At 39.2% G+C, this 16,808-nt stretch overlaps 1 protein-coding gene across 3 annotated transcripts in view; it reads left to right on the plus strand.

The window, feature by feature from the left end:
- Positions 1-16,808, plus strand: part of LOC103045210 (nuclear factor of activated T-cells, cytoplasmic 1) — a 104,410-nt gene that overhangs the window by 55,307 nt on the left and 32,295 nt on the right. For 2 of the 3 annotated variants that reach the window (XM_049478607.1, XM_049478608.1), the window contains exons 8-9: positions 2,346-2,478; positions 13,972-14,586. In XM_049478607.1, coding sequence (XP_049334564.1) covers positions 2,346-2,478; positions 13,972-14,586 — 748 coding nt within the window. The remainder of the gene's footprint in view (positions 1-2,345; positions 2,479-13,971; positions 14,587-16,808) is intronic. The other variant, XM_049478609.1, reaches the window with a different exon arrangement.

The raw sequence follows: 16,808 nt of genomic DNA on the forward strand, positions 1-16,808 counted from the left end.
TATTAATATAATTGTATTTTACATGTCTTACATTCATTATTTAGTTTAAGTATCCACTATAAAAACTTGCGTCTTAGGAAGAACAAGTGTGATTAATCGCAGTTAATCGCAGAATATGTTAATGATTAACCGGATTACATTGTTTAATTATCTGACAGCACTAGGTATTTTCTAAATTGTGTATATTGAATCAAAGTATATATCTTTTTTTTATATTCTTTTCATAATATAATTCTTTAAAACCTTTTTTTTCTCCAAACATACCTTTGGGTAATGACGTCATACAGTTTAATTTGCATTTTTTAATTTGTGATAAGGCAGGATCTTCTGTGAAAATCTTATATGTGCAGGTATCGCTGCACAGTAGAAGAGTGCGCCTGTATTCCTGATCTTTTAAAATGTACTAAAGGTCTGTTGCAGTTAAACAGGGTTCTCCCGGTTTCCCATGGTCTCTCTGTTAAATTATGAATATATTTTTTAATTACACTGCTTCTATAGAAAACTAAATGTGAAGATACAGTGTATGTATCTGTGTCAGTGCAGGTCTCGTCTAGTCCTGCTTCGTTTCCTGAGGCGCCCTCACAGTTGTGATCGTATGAAGCAGCTGTTACTCCTTCAAGCTCTTTCAGGAGCTTACATAAGCTCTGAGGGCAGTGCACGCATTAGTTTATTAGTTATTGCCATTGTTGTTGTTGTTGTTTTTTTTTTTGTGTGTGTGTGTGTGTGAGTGTGTGTTGTAGTGCTTTTGCCTTTCTCATTATAGTGATGAGACCTGTTGCATCAGCGCAGTTAAACATGACCCTTCCCCTTACACTAATTGGCCTTTAGGGCAAGCTGGTGTTAGGACTAGGCCCACGCACTGGAAAATGACATTGGGTTTGTGGTGGTGGTGTGTGTGTTGGGGGGGAGGAGGAGGGTGGTAGTGTGTGAGGTTAGAGACTAATAGACCAGTGTACTTTTATTTGGAGCTCACACAAACACCACCGTCTCCCGTTCCGACTCCCCAGAGGCCATCGGCGGGCACGAACACGCAGATATACATAAGTACAGACGAGCGTGAGCGCCGAAACGTGTGCCGCAGGGTTTCTGTCCCTGACCTGCAGACAGGCCTACTGTTTGGAAGAGTGTCTAGTCAGCAGGAAGAGTTTCCTCTGCAGCTTCGCTCCCCTCCATCCCTCTATCACGAGCCAGACGCTCCCTGACGTCACTGCTGCCTCCCGCCAGCCAGACCTGGAAAAGCAGCACAGGGGTCACCTCACCCCAGGACCTGCTCTGGGGACCGGCACATTCATCTTTGTCCAGACATTGTCATAATTACCCTTCTCAAATATATATATTTATTTATATATCAGTGGTGTCAGTCCATTAAAAAACCTATTCTGATTAATCACAACAATATTTTGTGATTAACTGTGATCGTAAGATTTTTACTGTGTATGTTTACATGTAAATAAAAGAATGATTAAAAAAAAAGTAAAATGCCAGTATATTTAGATTAGTGGTGTCAATTAAAATACTATATAATTGAATATACTTGTATGTTTGAGAGGAGATAAAGCCAATATGGGGCGCTGAAATAAAAAATGCATAACAAATTGGATACAGGAAACTATTTCTCACTTTATTGTAAACAGTGAACGCAGCACAGACCGCACATGAAAACAGCATGGAGCAGCAGAGACAGCGTCGGATCAAAGCAGTATATTTTCTGGCTAATATATGAGATTAAACTGTGCCTTAACAGCACAGTTTCGGACAAATTAGCATTCGCTTGGTCTTCCTTTCATAACAAAAAATGATACTTTCAAAGCTCTTGAAATGTTTCAGATTGACTGACCTTCTTTTCTTAAATGTATTTTTTTAATATGGATTAGAACATAAATCAAATACAGCTAATTACTGTATACCAACTCAACCTCTTCACACCTTTACAACTGATGATCTCAAACACATTAAGAGGAGCAAGAAATTCAAGCAATTAACTCTTGACAAGTTCAGCACAGCTGTTAACTGAAAGCTCAACATTCCAGGTGATTCTACCTCATAAAGCTGACTGAGTCATGCTAGCAAGAGGTGCTACTTTAAAGAATGTAAAATATAAATCATATTCTGGTTTGTTTTCCTTCATAGTTTAGATGACTGTAGTATTCATCTACATTGCAGAAAAAAAAAATAATGAAAAAAAAACACTGAATTTAAGGTGAGTCCTAACTATTGGACTGGCACTGTATATTAAGCAGAAAGTAAAACAGTTAGTTCTTGAAATGTTTAGATATGTGTAGCATTTTCTACTTTCACTCTGCTTTAATTCCAGACAATTTTTTTTGTTTCCTTGTGTATAACAGACTTCGCTGGTGATAGAGATTCCACCCTACCGAAATCAGCGAATAGCCAGCTCTGTACCCGTCAGCTTCTACGTCTGCAACGGCAAGAGGAAGAGGAGCCAGTACCAGCGCTTTACTTACCTGCCCCCAAACGGTAACACTCCTCTCCCTCTTACTTTTCCTCCCTTTTTACACTGATTACTGATTTTATCTCAGCATTTAGACAATAATATTATTATACAAAATTGCCATATCCATTGGTTACTGTATATTCAGGGTTACACACTCTATACAATGAGGGGAATGAGGACAAATGGCTGAAAAATGAGTTTTTATTACAAACATTTAATACAATTATTTACTAATATATAGTTACAATGTCTAATGAAGGGTTAAGAATTGAAAGATGTGAATGTTATTTTTATATGCTTGTAACTATTCATGTGATGATATTTCATTATTATGAGGCCTGTGAAGAAGTTATTAAAGACTGTAGTACTGAATGAACTACTTTTCACGCTCCCGTTTATACAGTAGTTTAGTTTATACATAGAGCTTTGTAAAAAAAAAAGAGACCGCTAAAAATATTGAATTTCTTTGATTTTACCTAATTGAAAACCTCTGGAATATAATCAAGAGGAAGATGATTGATCACAAGCCATTAAACCAAGATGAACTGCTTGAATTTTTGCACCAGGAGTGAAGGCATAAAGTTATCCAAAAGCAGTGTGTAAGACTGGTGGAGGAGAACATGCCAAGATGCATGAAAACTGTGATTAAAAACCAGGGTTATTCCATGAAATATTGATTTCTGAACTATTAAAACTCTCTGCTTTTTTGTTTTGTTTTGTTATTTCAGCCATTTCTCATTTCCTGCAAATAAATGCTCAATTTTTTTTTTATTTGGAATTTGGTAGAGATGTTGTCCGTAGTTTATGGAATAAAACAACAATGTTAATTTTAGTCAAACATATGCCTATACATTGCAAAATTAGAGAAACTGACTGATTCAGAGGTCTCTTAATTTTTTCCAGAGCTGTATATTCATGATATACTCAAAAATATAGTTTTACATTTACGGCATTTTTTAGAGTCATTCAGAGTGACTTACAAGGTTATTTTTATTACAGAGGTGGGCCAATGTAGTGTTAGGAGTCTAGCCCATGGACTCTTATTGGTGTAGAGCAGTCACCCTGATTAAAGTTGAACCCCAGTCTCCTATATGACGTGGTATCTCACTGGCATGCATTGTTTTATATTGATAACCACCCATTGGTTTTAGCATCAATGCCAAAATGTCAATGCCTTGCTTTTGTGTGGTGGAGGTCCTGAAGACTGGACCCTCTGACCTGTATGATGTATCATGAGCATTCTGCTCTACTCCCCACGCTGAAAGGTCAGGAGCCAGCAGCACAGGGCACACACAGCTTACCGCCACTGGGCCGTGTCTTGGAGAGAGGGTGCAGTGTGAGCACTGTTTATTTTGTTGCGGTGTTGCATTTTCCTGCAATGAGGCAATGAGGTGTAGCAGCTGACTGTCGGAGCCTGCAGGCTGTGTTTATGTAGTGGAGTCGCTTTCTCGCTTATACACACACACACACACATATACACATATACGCACACCTCCCGCAGGTCCAGCCCTGCTCACGCCTCCTGACAAGCCACAACCTGAAGAAGTGTGATTCCTCACTCCCTGGGCCACACAGTAGTACAACAGCCATTAAATAAATACACTAACTATACATATATTTATTCATAGCGCTGCTTATTAGAGTTCAATGATTGGTCAACATAATTGACATTGTCCATTATTAACAAAAAAAATAGTATTAATAGTAAAAAAACGTATTTTTCGCACTACAAGGAGCGCTTAAAATCCTTTAGTTTTCCAAAAAACGACACTGCACCTTATAATCCATTGCGCCTTATGTATGAATTGTACCAGTCAGGTTGTAAGGGGCAGTAAAGCCACTCTGCTGAAGTACAGAGTTATACAGAAGTTTCAGTTTGGCAAGCCGTGGCTAGCGCTGCTAGTGCTGATGCTAACCTCAGTTAAATACCGGAAATCTAGGCTTAATGTAGATAAACAGAAGCGCTTTACTCACCCAAATAAACGTTTTTCAGGATTGAAATCTGCGTAGATTAACATCCAGCACTCGATTGATGTTAAAAGAAAATGTTTTTATAAGAATTTAAGAATTTTAAATTCTTAAATTCTTAAAACCAGCTAAAAAAGAATGGAAACATGACGACACCCTTGTTTCTTACTATTGTTGCATAAAATGCACCATATGTGTGAAAATAGACCAAAAAATAGACGTTCATTGATAGTACGCCTTATAGTCCTTACACAAAACAGATTTACAGAAAGACTCCAAGATGCCGAGCTGGCTACTTTTCTCTACCTAAACAGGTAGCTAAGCTACTTTAGCCAGGCAGTTTATCAAAATTAGTACAAAAATATTTTTTTACAGATTTAATTTGGCAAATAATAAAAGCTTATTTTTTTATCTCAGAATAAGGAAATAAAAAATAGCTACTTTTTAAATTCTGCCAAAAAAATCAGAGCTTAAAAAACAATATATTTCGTTTAATCCAGTAATATTTTCCATTAAAACTTATAAATATATTTAAATAAATTTAGTTTAGGTCTGTGAAACTCCCTCACACTGTATTAATTCTATCAGAAAATCTAAGCTAAAAAAAGCAAAAAAAAATAATAATACAGTTTAATTTTTCCAAGAAAATAAAAAACTTAAAAAACAAAAATCTACTGCTTGATTTTTTTTTTTAAAGCTTTAAAAACCCATAATAATGGCATCATTAATAACTGTATTACTAGAAACAATGTTGGGCCATATAGTGTAATTGGTGTATGTGAGAGAGAGAGAGAAAGACAGAGAGAGAGAGAGAGAGAGAGAGAGAGAAAGACAGAGAGAGAGAGAGAGAGAAAGAAAGAGAGAGAGAGTGAAAGGGGGTGGGGTGATGCACTGGTTGCTGCCGTCACTTCCTGCCTCACTCCTGTGAATCGGCCCTGCCTGCTCGCTGTGGACCACTTCAAGCACACTTGTGGTTGTTGATGTTTCTCATAAAGAGCATTTCACACACTCCAGCATCTGACAAAAGCACACACACACACACACACACACGTAAAAGCCACTGACTGTGTAAACCGCCTCTAAATTTAGCCTCACTTTCTTTAAAAAGCGGAAGGACGACACAAACACGTTGCGGTCTGTGGGAGGTATTGAAAATAACCCTCACTTTCCATTCATCTGACGTGCTCTGATGCCCTGTAATCAGAATGACAACTACATGCAAATAGATTGTTAAATGTTAATGTTTTGTTTACAGCCACTAAATTATGAAGCCTGTGTCTTGATCTAATAGGTGAACAGTTAACAAAGGCCCTAAATGATAAATAAACATGATTTATTACTTAAATTGGATGCAGTCAATCAGCCAAGACATTTTTAGAGTCTGATGTTTGCTTTTTTGCTTAGAACTTGAAATGCTAGGTTAATGAATTATGAATTATTGAAATTCAATAGGTCTGACTGTAATGTTACAGACTGGAGTCAGACGCTTGCAGTAAAAATAACATAAGGCTTAAATACAGGGAGCAAAATAAAACATGTAATAAATGTTCAAAAAGTTCAAAAAAACACAAAGAACACAATCTAAACAGAGCAAGTCAAAAGAGAAGAAAGTGGCAATACTTTACAACAAGATAAACAAACACACATGTTTATGTACACAAGAAAATGAACAGCAGCTGAGATGCATGCTGGGGATTGTGGTTCTGGAGCAGAGCTTGTCCATTGACGGAAAGGGGGATATACAGGTTTTGGACTACACAGTCTGTATCAGGCGCGACATTGATAGTATGTGCCATATGGATGAGATATTCCATTTCTGAAGTTGTTTGGGTGTTTAATGTAACCGTTTTTCTAAACAGTGTCACATTTGTACTGTAAAAATGTCATAGAAGGCATTACTACCCACAGTAGACAGCATAGTGAGTGGGACTGATAGTGAACAGTGGGGCTGGGTATCAAAAGTCAACACCTGATACTGCTGAGTACTAAAGGGTCTAAAATAATTTGGTGCCTGAAACGCACATAAACACAGAGAGAGTGCACTTAACAAGAGAAAAAACATTGCAACGGCACCCTCATGCTGAGAAACATACTCTCTCTCACTACCCTGAGATATTATTATACAGTAAAAAAGCACTCTAGTCTGCCAGATCTAATTCAATACTACACTATTATTACTGTCCCCTTACAATAATACTGAAAAATATCAGCATTTAAAAAAAATGAATCAAGAATATATTTTATTTTGTAAGTGATTGACACCACTACTATAAATATCATTTAATTTTGCCAATTTAATGCTGATGTTCCTTAAAAATTACTTTAAAAACTGAAATGCATCCAGCAAAATGCTTAGGAAAAAAATATTTGTCCTTCACTGTGTGTTTATTCCAACAAGATCACAAAAGATGGAGTCTCTCATGGTGTGAGAATGAGATTACTCATGTTGGCAATTTTTGTATTTGCTACAATTAGAAAAAGGTTTAAAAAAAAGTATTGTTTGGGAATCGGTACCTAATTTAAAGTATCATGTCAGTACCGGTATCGAACATTTTAAAAAGATACCCAGCCCTAGTGACCAGCAGCATCTGGTTAGAATTCCATGTCCATGCAAGCAGACCAACAAAATCAATCAACTTTTATTTTCACTCGGGAAGAAACATTGGGGGTGACCCTCATTTACAATGTTGCCGAGCCTTTATAACATCAAAGGGATTGAACACATTTAATGATAATTTAGAAATGATAAGAAATAAAATAGTAAAAAAAATAATAAATAATAAAAAAAAATAAAAGTACGCAATTTAAATCAACATTTAATAAAAATATATATGTAAAACAGAAAATTCTAAAGTACCATAAAAAAACAAATTTGACATCAAAATATAAAATAAGTAAATAGATAATAGTAAAAGTAAAGTCAAATATTAAAAATGATAAGTGATTAAATGAGTAATAGAACTAAGAACAAGAATGAAAATACAAAACATTAAAATGAAATAAAAAATAAAAGTAATAATAAATAAACAAACAAAAAATGGAAAAAAAAAAAAAAAATATATATATATATATATAAATAATATAAAGCCCTGCAACATGATAATACTTAATAAAGCCATGCAACATGATAATACATACAGTCCCATGACGTTTGCCATTTTACTGGACATCCAGTTGTTTTCTTTGATTTTTTTTTAACAATGATAGCCTAGCATTTTCTGTTCTTACACATCTGTTTCTGTGGTGTATAAAACCACCTTTATCGGATGTTTCTTTTTTTGTTCCTTTATTCTTAGCATTCATATTCATACAGGCCTATTCATATTTCATTTCCACTGTTGTAGCATTCTGCAATTATCGTAATCTGTTTTTATCACAACATGTTCATCTCTGAAGAGATGCATTATTTGAGTCATGTCAAAACAGTTGTTTCTTATCTTTGTTTAGTGGTGTATGAAATACGCAATACTGCTGATCCTATCTAAAGCAGTTTCTGTGGTGAGTCAGTGCACCCGCACACACATGAACACAATGGTGCTCTCCACTCAGCTAGACTGAGCTTAGCTTAGCGTAGATCAGCGCTGGAGCACAGCTCGACTTTTCCAAGTCATTTTTAGTCACACATGACTGTTATTTTATTTGGCAGTTCTTTGAAATTAGCGAGCGTTCTAAAATAGTTTGCAAGCTACAGTGTCTTGATGAGGGAGCGATTTGCAAGTAATTGATTCAAGATGTAAGGGTTTATAGACAATTTGAAACTAGAATGAAGAGGAGGTTTGCTGGAACAATGCCGTGCACTTTCTTTAAGAACCCTGCGACCATTTGCAGTAGAGACTCGATGTGTTTTATTCATTTTTACACCAATCAAATGTTTTTTATTCAGATTTCACACCAATTAAATGGTATTATTCAGTTTTTACATCAATCAAATGTTTTTTATTCAGTTTTTAAACCAGTCAAATGTGTGTTTTTTTCAGTTTCCACACCAATCAAATGTTTTGTATTCAGTTTTCAAACCAATAATTTTTTTATTCAGTTTTTACACCAGCCAAATGTTTTTATTTAGTCTTCAAACCAATCATATGATTTTTACTCAGATTTTACACCAATCAAATGTTTTATTCACCTTCTAAACTAATCAAATGTTTTTTAATCAGATTTTATACCAATTCAAAGTTTTTATTCAGGTTTTACACCAAATAATTTTTTTTTCAGTCTCCACACCAATCAGATGTCTTATATTCAGTCTCCACAAATCAGAAGTATTTTCTTCAGTCTTTTCACCAATCAAATGTTTTTTTTTTCGGTCTTCACACGATTAGATGTTTTTTTTTTTAGTATTTCCTCCAATCAGAAGTCTTTAATTCAATCTCCATGCAATTCTGTCTGTACTAACTGGAGATTTTTATTCACTTCCTATGCCAAACAAACATCTTTTCATTTATTCTCTATTAGAGATGGAAACATGTATTGGCTATGTATCTGTATTAGACAGAATTTTCTAGCTGACAATGCTGGCATTGAACTCTCCTCTCTGTTCTGGCTCATCTCTGGCAGCATTTATTTTTTTCCCCCTATCTGACACAAACTCGAAAGACTTTTAGCTCACTAACTGGATACCCCTTACAAGAGTACATCAGTCAGCACACTGCAGTACCAGAAGACAGCAGAGCTAACAAACACCACTTACCACACAACAGCAAAAAGGGCAGACCACATTTAGCCACAAGCAGAAGTACAGAAGCAGTTGGACATCTAAAGAAAGTGTGGCCCTTGGTTTTATAAGCCTGCTGTAGAAGCACTTCTGTTTTCATAAAGATTTAAATATTCAAATATTATTCTTCCTTATACATTTCTTTTATAAATATGTTTATTTTATAGAATCCAGGGAGGTTTCTGTATGACGTAACTTAAAGAAATGTTTTTTTGTAACTTTCAATCGTTTCTACAGTGTAGCAATGTCCATGCTGAGGTAGACAACTTAGTATAGTCTGTTTTTTTTTTGTTTGCTTTTTATATATATATAATAGGGGTTTATTACCGAGGTGTCAGTATCTACTGTTAATCATAAGAATAAGAAATCTGCAAAGATATTCTAAGACTTTTTTATATCAGGGTTAATAATATGAATTACAGTGTTTTTCCTTTTCTCGCTCCTGATGTGAGCGTTGCTTTTCCAATCCAGCCTCCAGCAGCTCTCGCGTGCGTGTGAATTCGTGACGCGGCGTCTTTTTCGGCACTTTCAAATGAGAAACATTCTTTCAAACCACATAAAACAACACAGGCTAACACTGCTGGCACAGAGGAAAGCCCACTTGAAGTCAGTTCTCGGAATCCCTTTGTTTTAACAAGCGATTCAAAGATTTCTTCACAGTATCGAAGTCTATTAATAACCTGAATGGCGAAAGACGTGCGGCTGAAACCTGTGGCTGTTGTGGGTGGGCATGTATGTTCAGGGGGAGGGGCTTAACGACACATAGAGCATCAGTATAAGCGAAGGCTGGGTAATGTTCCGACCCTCCAAAACCCGAAACCTGACTAAGCATCATAAAAGCATCCACGTGTCGCTCTACGTGAGGTATTAAACCCCGCCGCAGAGCATGTAGTTTTCCAGTGACGTCATTTCTCTCTTACTGGACGAAGAGAGAGTGGGAGAGAGTGACGGTCCAGCTTTAGCAATTGCCTGTTTGGCAGTTTGGGAAAACGTGCTGCTTCTTGGCGCAGTGGTTTGTGATTGTGGAGAACTGGACTGATCTTTTGCAGGGTGGGAGTTGGCATAGGTTTAGGCCAGTGACAGACACAACCAACTGGTCCATACTGGCCACCAGCTGCCTGCCAGATTGGTTCTGCCCGGGGGCTTGTAATTATGGCTAGGCCCTCGTGACGTAATTAAGAGTCACCTGTGTCACACGGAGACTCCTTGATCCTTTCCTTCTGTCTCCAATATTAAAACACTGAGACTCTACAAACATTCCACAAGTATCATTTGTGTGGTACGACAATCTCAGCACTGAAATGACTGCACTTTCTGTTCTGCAGGTATGAGTGGATCAGACACAGCAGTGCTGCTGGAGTTTTTAAACACCATGTTCACTTACTGTTTACTCTATTAGACACTCCTTCCTTTAGCTGCCCTCCTTCACAGGATGCTGCCCACAGGATGAGAGTAGTGGATTATTTTGAGTCCAGTAGTGACACAAAGGTTTTTAAAAGCATGACCCATCACTCAAATAATGACCCTACACCCAAATTATATCTGCATTGGTCTGTGGGGTCACGTGGGGTCCTGATTATTAAGAAACAGGGATAAAGTATGCAGAGAAACAGAACTACAGAACTACAGTCAGTAATTATAAAACAAGAAAGTGCTCCTGTAATTGGATAAGTGGTAGAATCAAGGAGGTGGTCATAATGTTATGCTTGACTGCTGTAAATGTAGCTACAAAATAGCTAACTAACTATTGTACAATAATGTCTATTTTCTGGTCTTTTTTTATACATAAGGCACGTTTTAAGAGACACTATTAGGAACTTCTAATTCAGCAGGTCTCATCGCTGGGTGGTGGTGGGGGGGTAGCTAACTAAGTTAAGTAAGGCTAAATTAAGTAAACAAAACTGTAATAAAAAAAGACTTTCTTTTAAAAAAGTCAAACCAGTGCTGGATGTTAATCTACACAGATTTCTCTCCTGAAAACTGTTCATTTGGGTGAGTAAAGCACTTCCGTTTATTTACAGGAAGCTTAGATTTATGAATTTCTCCAGCACTAAGACTGGAGCATTAGCATTTGCGGCTAACAGTTAGCAGGTAATGCTAATGCTGCTCCAGCAGCGTTAGCCAGGGAAATAGCGGTTAATGGCTGAGTGGTAAAATTCATACGTAAGGCGCACTGGATTAAAAGGTGCACTGACAACTTTAAAAAAAAAAATTAAAGGAATTTAAATATGCCTTTTAGCATTAAAAAACAGTACTAAATGAAACTGATTGGACTAAAATGACAAAAACTGCTAAAAAAAGGTCTGTACTTATGCTAGAATGTCCTTTAGAATACACTTAATAGAGACAGACAGAAGAACAAAAAAAGGACAGACGAAGAGAAAGAGTGAAAAAGTGCACAGTAAAAAAGCACAATGTGAAATATCTGCAGGCCATAACCGGCTGGGGGTTGAGAGGAAATCAGAGGCAGCTGGGGATGAGGCTAACAGGGTGAATCTTCACGCCATGCTGCAGACTCTCAGCGCTCAGAGCGGCCTGGAAGGAGTTCGTCAAGACTGGCCCAGGGCCCTCAGCCTGAAGGCTGCCGGAGAAATACGAGAGGGTGTCTGTAGAATGAGACAATAACAGAGCCACAGCTCCGCTGAGTTTTCGTTGATGTGTAAATTTAAAGATTAAGCGTGCGGCACAGGCTGAACTTGCCACTGGGGTAGAAGGATTAAGAACATATTGAATAGAGACCAGACAGGAAAGATAGACTGGGGTGGGCTTTTGAGGTGAAGATTAAAGGTTCTTTCACACTATGTACAGTTTTTTTATGGACAGAAAAACAGATTTTTGAAAGTGAGCATCAAGATGACAGCAAAACTGAAAACAAAAAACACTAGTTTGCGTACTGGTCTGTTCATGGCCTCAAAGAACTATAACTTAACTCACAAACGAACAATTACAGTTTAAGTAGAGGAAGGACAATAAAGAAAGCAAAAGTGGATAAGAGGCAGAGGAAAAGAAACTGTGGAAATGTATAAAAGCTATGCAGTTTCTAGCAAATCAAAAAACATTAGTTTTTTATGAGCGTTCATCGTCCCTTTTTCTGTAGTCTGTAGATTTTCCAATACCAAGCACATAAGTTCCACTTTGGATCACTCCGTTCACCACCATTGCAGGTGCGGCGAAATGTATTGCATGATGTTGAGTCGACCAGTCATCTTCTTTAAACAGGACACATCATTTCCAAGGTGATTTCAGCAAAGAGACTCGTTCCAGACACACCAAACAATGTCTCTGCTGAGGCTGGTAGGTGGTGTCTCTGGACACCGGTGTTGACCTCTATTGGAATGGCTTTGGGACAGGTAAAAAAAAAAAAGGACTCACAATTAAAAAGAGCAAAAGTGACCAGGGAGCAGAAGAAAAGTAAAAGGTAAAGTTTACAAGAACTTTTAGGAGATTTTAGCTCCTTTACAGGGCACAGAATGTATCAGACTTGGTTTGAAGGGTCCAACTTATTGAAAATTACATTTGTTATTTATCTCCAACAAAATCTAATAATAGTGGGTCTTAAGCCCACTATTGGACTAAATTAGTCATTTTAAGTCCTTGACGAAGTTTTACAGGTGTCTGCCAGGCGAATGGAGAACAGACAAGGAGTTCTCCATTCGCCGTTGCAGGTGCAGCGAAGTGTATTGCATGATGTTGAGTCGTCCAGTCATCTTCTTTAAACAGGACACATCATTTCCAAGGTGATTTAGGCAAAGAGCCTCATTCCAGACACACCAAACAACATCCCTGCTGAGGCTGGTAGGTGTAGTCTCCTGACGCTAGCGCCGAGCTCCAGTGGAAGGGCTTTGGGACAGCCTTGGGTTCAGGGAGCTGCTCACTAGCACCAAGTAGGCCGCAGGGGGACGCCCTGAGCACTCCCACGCCACTTAGAGCAGACAGCAATGACGTAAATCTGTGGTGCGCTGGGGACACGGACACGGCACTCGTGGACTGAGGGTGTGAAAGATCTGTTTCGTTAAAGAAGTAATGACAAACAAAAAGTGGCGAAGCGACGGAAACCGAATTGGCGAAAGTTGCCAAGGTTTTAGGCAACACTGCTCAATGTTGATTGTGGCCATGTAAAATCATCTCTTCAAAGCAGGTTTGACTGATTATCAGCAGTAATTCTCAACATTCTTAGGGTAAATGAGTTTAGTCTACAAAGTATACAAATCTGAGAGCAAATGGGCGGTTAGTCGACTTTCCTCTGTTGTTTCTGTTGAAAACCTCAGACTGGGCAGACTCAATCACCCAGTTCTAAGTACCTAATCAAAATCAAATCATTTTCTCTCCCTCTGTTTTTTTTTCTTTTAATTTTTTGTCCATTAGAGCTACAGTCTCTTCTCCTGCACTGTGCCCCTGGGGTCTAAGGCTCCTGCAGCAGCTCTCTCGCTTTCAAAATGCTTTTCTATAGCATATTAGAGCTGGAGCTTAGTCCAAAGAAAATAGGCCTTTTCATTATTAGAGGCAGCTGTGGAGCTCTCCTCTGATGACTCATCCCTTTTTCTTTCCCTTTTTTGTCATTTTCTTCTCTGTTTTCTTTTTCATTTTTTTCTCTTTCCCCCCCTTTGGTGGGATAGCCACAGACTAACACACTCAAGTTGGAGTCCACTGAGTGCATTTAGGAGGGTATCCTGACCACAGTGCCTCACTTGTATTCCTGTAATTCCCTCACACTCGCTTTACGAAAAAGCCTTTAGTAATATAATAAGAAAGTGTATTCCTACGCCTAGTCCCTCTGTAGTTCCTATCCTTGCTCACTCTATCTTTTCCACTCTCTCTCTCTTTTATTTTGCAGTACCTATGATAAAAACGGAGCCAACTGATGACTATGAGGGTGCTCCGAGAATGCCCATGCACTCGAAGCCCTTCTACAGCCAACAGAGACTGCCTCCCATGATGCCTTTGGGCGACTCTGACTCCTGCATGGTGGGCAACTACTCCCCCTGCCCTCCCCGCCCCGCCGCCATGCCTTGCTCCTCCCCCGGCTCCAGCCCTAAGCTTCACGACCTGTCACCTGTCCCCTTTCCCAAGTGCCTAAGCAGCAGCCCCACTCAGTCCACGGTGCCTGGTGGTGTGGCTTCTCTACAAGACACACCTGCACTCCCCAGTCTGGCTCTGCCCAGCTCCCCTGACCACACCTCCCTCAACATGCCCCACCCCCAAGGCAGTCCACACCTGAGCAGCCCCTCCTACCATCCTCTCTACCCCAGCAGTAGCCCTTCCTCCTCCCCCACCTCCCACCCTTCCACGCCCGGCGCTGCCACAGAAAGCCCATACCTGCCCCCTTTTGGGTCGGCCCAGCCACGAGGAAGCCCGCCCAGCCTGTTGGCGGAGGACAGTAGCTCCCCTGCGCTGTCCGTCACCATCAAACAAGAACCACAGGAGCTCGACCAGATGTACCTGGATGATGGTAGGTCACTATGACTTTACTGACTTGATGCCAGTGAACCCTGACCTAACATTCCACAATTAACACCAAAATTGTAATGGTGCTAGATGACTGGATTGTTCCAGTATAAAAAAATGACAAGATAATTGAACCTGTATGAAGAATATGGGTGATTATAACCTATTTAATGGATGGTTCTGACCTGATGGTTTAACAAACTTTTCTTTGCTTACCACTTTTTTTATTTTTATACAAGATCCACCTGACAGAACCAATTTGCAGTTTTCTTCAATTTCAATCCATTTCTCAATGGATAGTTGTCTTATATCCACTAAAATGTGACCTCTCTTGCCAAGATTATGAGGCCCCTTTTCCACTGCAGGGTTGAGCGATTCTGAACATTAACATAAAGATTTTGTTAGCATTCAGTTTGTCAGAGAATACAAACAAACTGAGCCGGTCCCAATCTCTTACCTTAGTTAACTTGAAAGCATTTGGTAGCCAGAGAACCATTCAGTGGTTTACCAGCTATTCAAAGGCATAGGTATGTTGGGATCTGCTGATAGGCTACCTGGTCTATGCTATCACAGTGGTAAGTGGGTAGCCAACATGCTAACACCACTGTAGCGATGTTGGACAAGGCCGGTAGTGATGTGGAATGATACAAGTAGCCAGCATGCTAGTGCTGCAGTAGAGATTCTGGACGAGACATCTAGTAGCAATGTTGGGCAAGTTCTCCATTTTATATTGAATTAGTGTGCTAGTATATTTCCGAAGTTAGCATGCTAGCTCAGGGCAGGAATGTGAGACTGGACACATTCAACAACAGCAACGCTGTTGGTAGGAGATGCCAAGTATCTCATGGTCCTTTTTTAGCAACACATCAAATGGAAAAAGAAACCATATCCAGTCTAATGGGTCCACACTTACATGGAAAGGTACAGCACAGCCTTAGTAAGCCTTTGGTCCTGCAGTGGAAAAGAGAGCTAAATGTTATATAAGTGATGCCAAGCCTTTTCACTTAATGTCCACCTAGAAAAAAACTGTTGTAATAAACAGATCTGCAGCTTGTGTTCACGTTGTAAACATGCATACAAAAATAGGCTTCTCACTTAGGCTGCCTTTCCATGCAACTGACGTGTCATGTCTGGTGTGAATTTGCGGTGGCAGTCATGAATACGAAGAGCCAGCGCTATCCAATGTTTCATCCAACATTAATAACACTGTTACATACTGTTAATCCCAGAGCAGACCAACTCAGAAACCCCTCACACAGCAAAAGATCAGGCCAGCATGCCAGACCTGTTTGTGATTTCTGGAAAGCCTGGGATGTTCTTCCTTCTTCACACTGGCTTATTGTCTTGTCAGTCTCTACACGGCGTAATCCCAACTGTCAGAATGTTCCCATTCATTATGACTCCCCCACCCCAAAAAAACATCTTTCACACAACAAGCTAAGATGTTCCAGAATGGCATTTTTTTCAACCTGTTGCTTTAAAATAGGCCCTTCCCCATATGGTGAGCTTGAACCAATGATGAAACTGTCATAGCAGTGCTAAAGTAGTTGTAAATTTATCTCAGTAGTAGTAGTCTAACCATAAATTTACCTCAGAAGTGCTACTCAAGTCATATTTGAGTGAAATTTAAACAGACAAATGCTTATTGTGAGTGCGTTGCTACCGCCACTGCTGAAAAACATCCCAATATTAGAGGAATCACTACAAGATAAGCTAAAAAACACAATGCACTAATTCTTTTTTAAGTCTTTTTACTTATTTGTCAAAACATGGAATTTGTTATTTTTGCTATTTTTGTCTGAATAATTTCGGTTGCCAAATATTTTGTGCATGCCTAGTCATTAAAGGTGTCTGGGTCAGTGTCCACTGTGTCCACTGGGCTTTGTGTTGACTGTAGGATGCCCTCCCATCATTTACCGCAGGTGCACATACTGTATACATAGATGATGTGATGATGTGCGTAGTTGCGGGAATAACGAATCCACTTGTTATGTGATGGCGGCAGATTAGCGCAGCGGGATCTGAAACAATCTGTACAAACACGCAGAGCGCGCAGGAGGTCACGGGTCAGGCTGGGAGTGGCCGGGCGAAAACAGTGGCACACGCATGGCGGGATAGCCTGTTGACACCGGCCCTAATGAAGGAAGCAAAACAATGGGTAGGGTTTTCCTGAGGTGAGAGCTGCTGGCTTTTTTTCCAGAATTGAATTTGAGGGGCACGAGGTAT

This window comes from Astyanax mexicanus, chromosome 4 (assembly GCF_023375975.1).
Source record: "Astyanax mexicanus isolate ESR-SI-001 chromosome 4, AstMex3_surface, whole genome shotgun sequence".
NCBI classification, from domain to species: Eukaryota; Metazoa; Chordata; class Actinopteri; order Characiformes; family Acestrorhamphidae; genus Astyanax; species Astyanax mexicanus.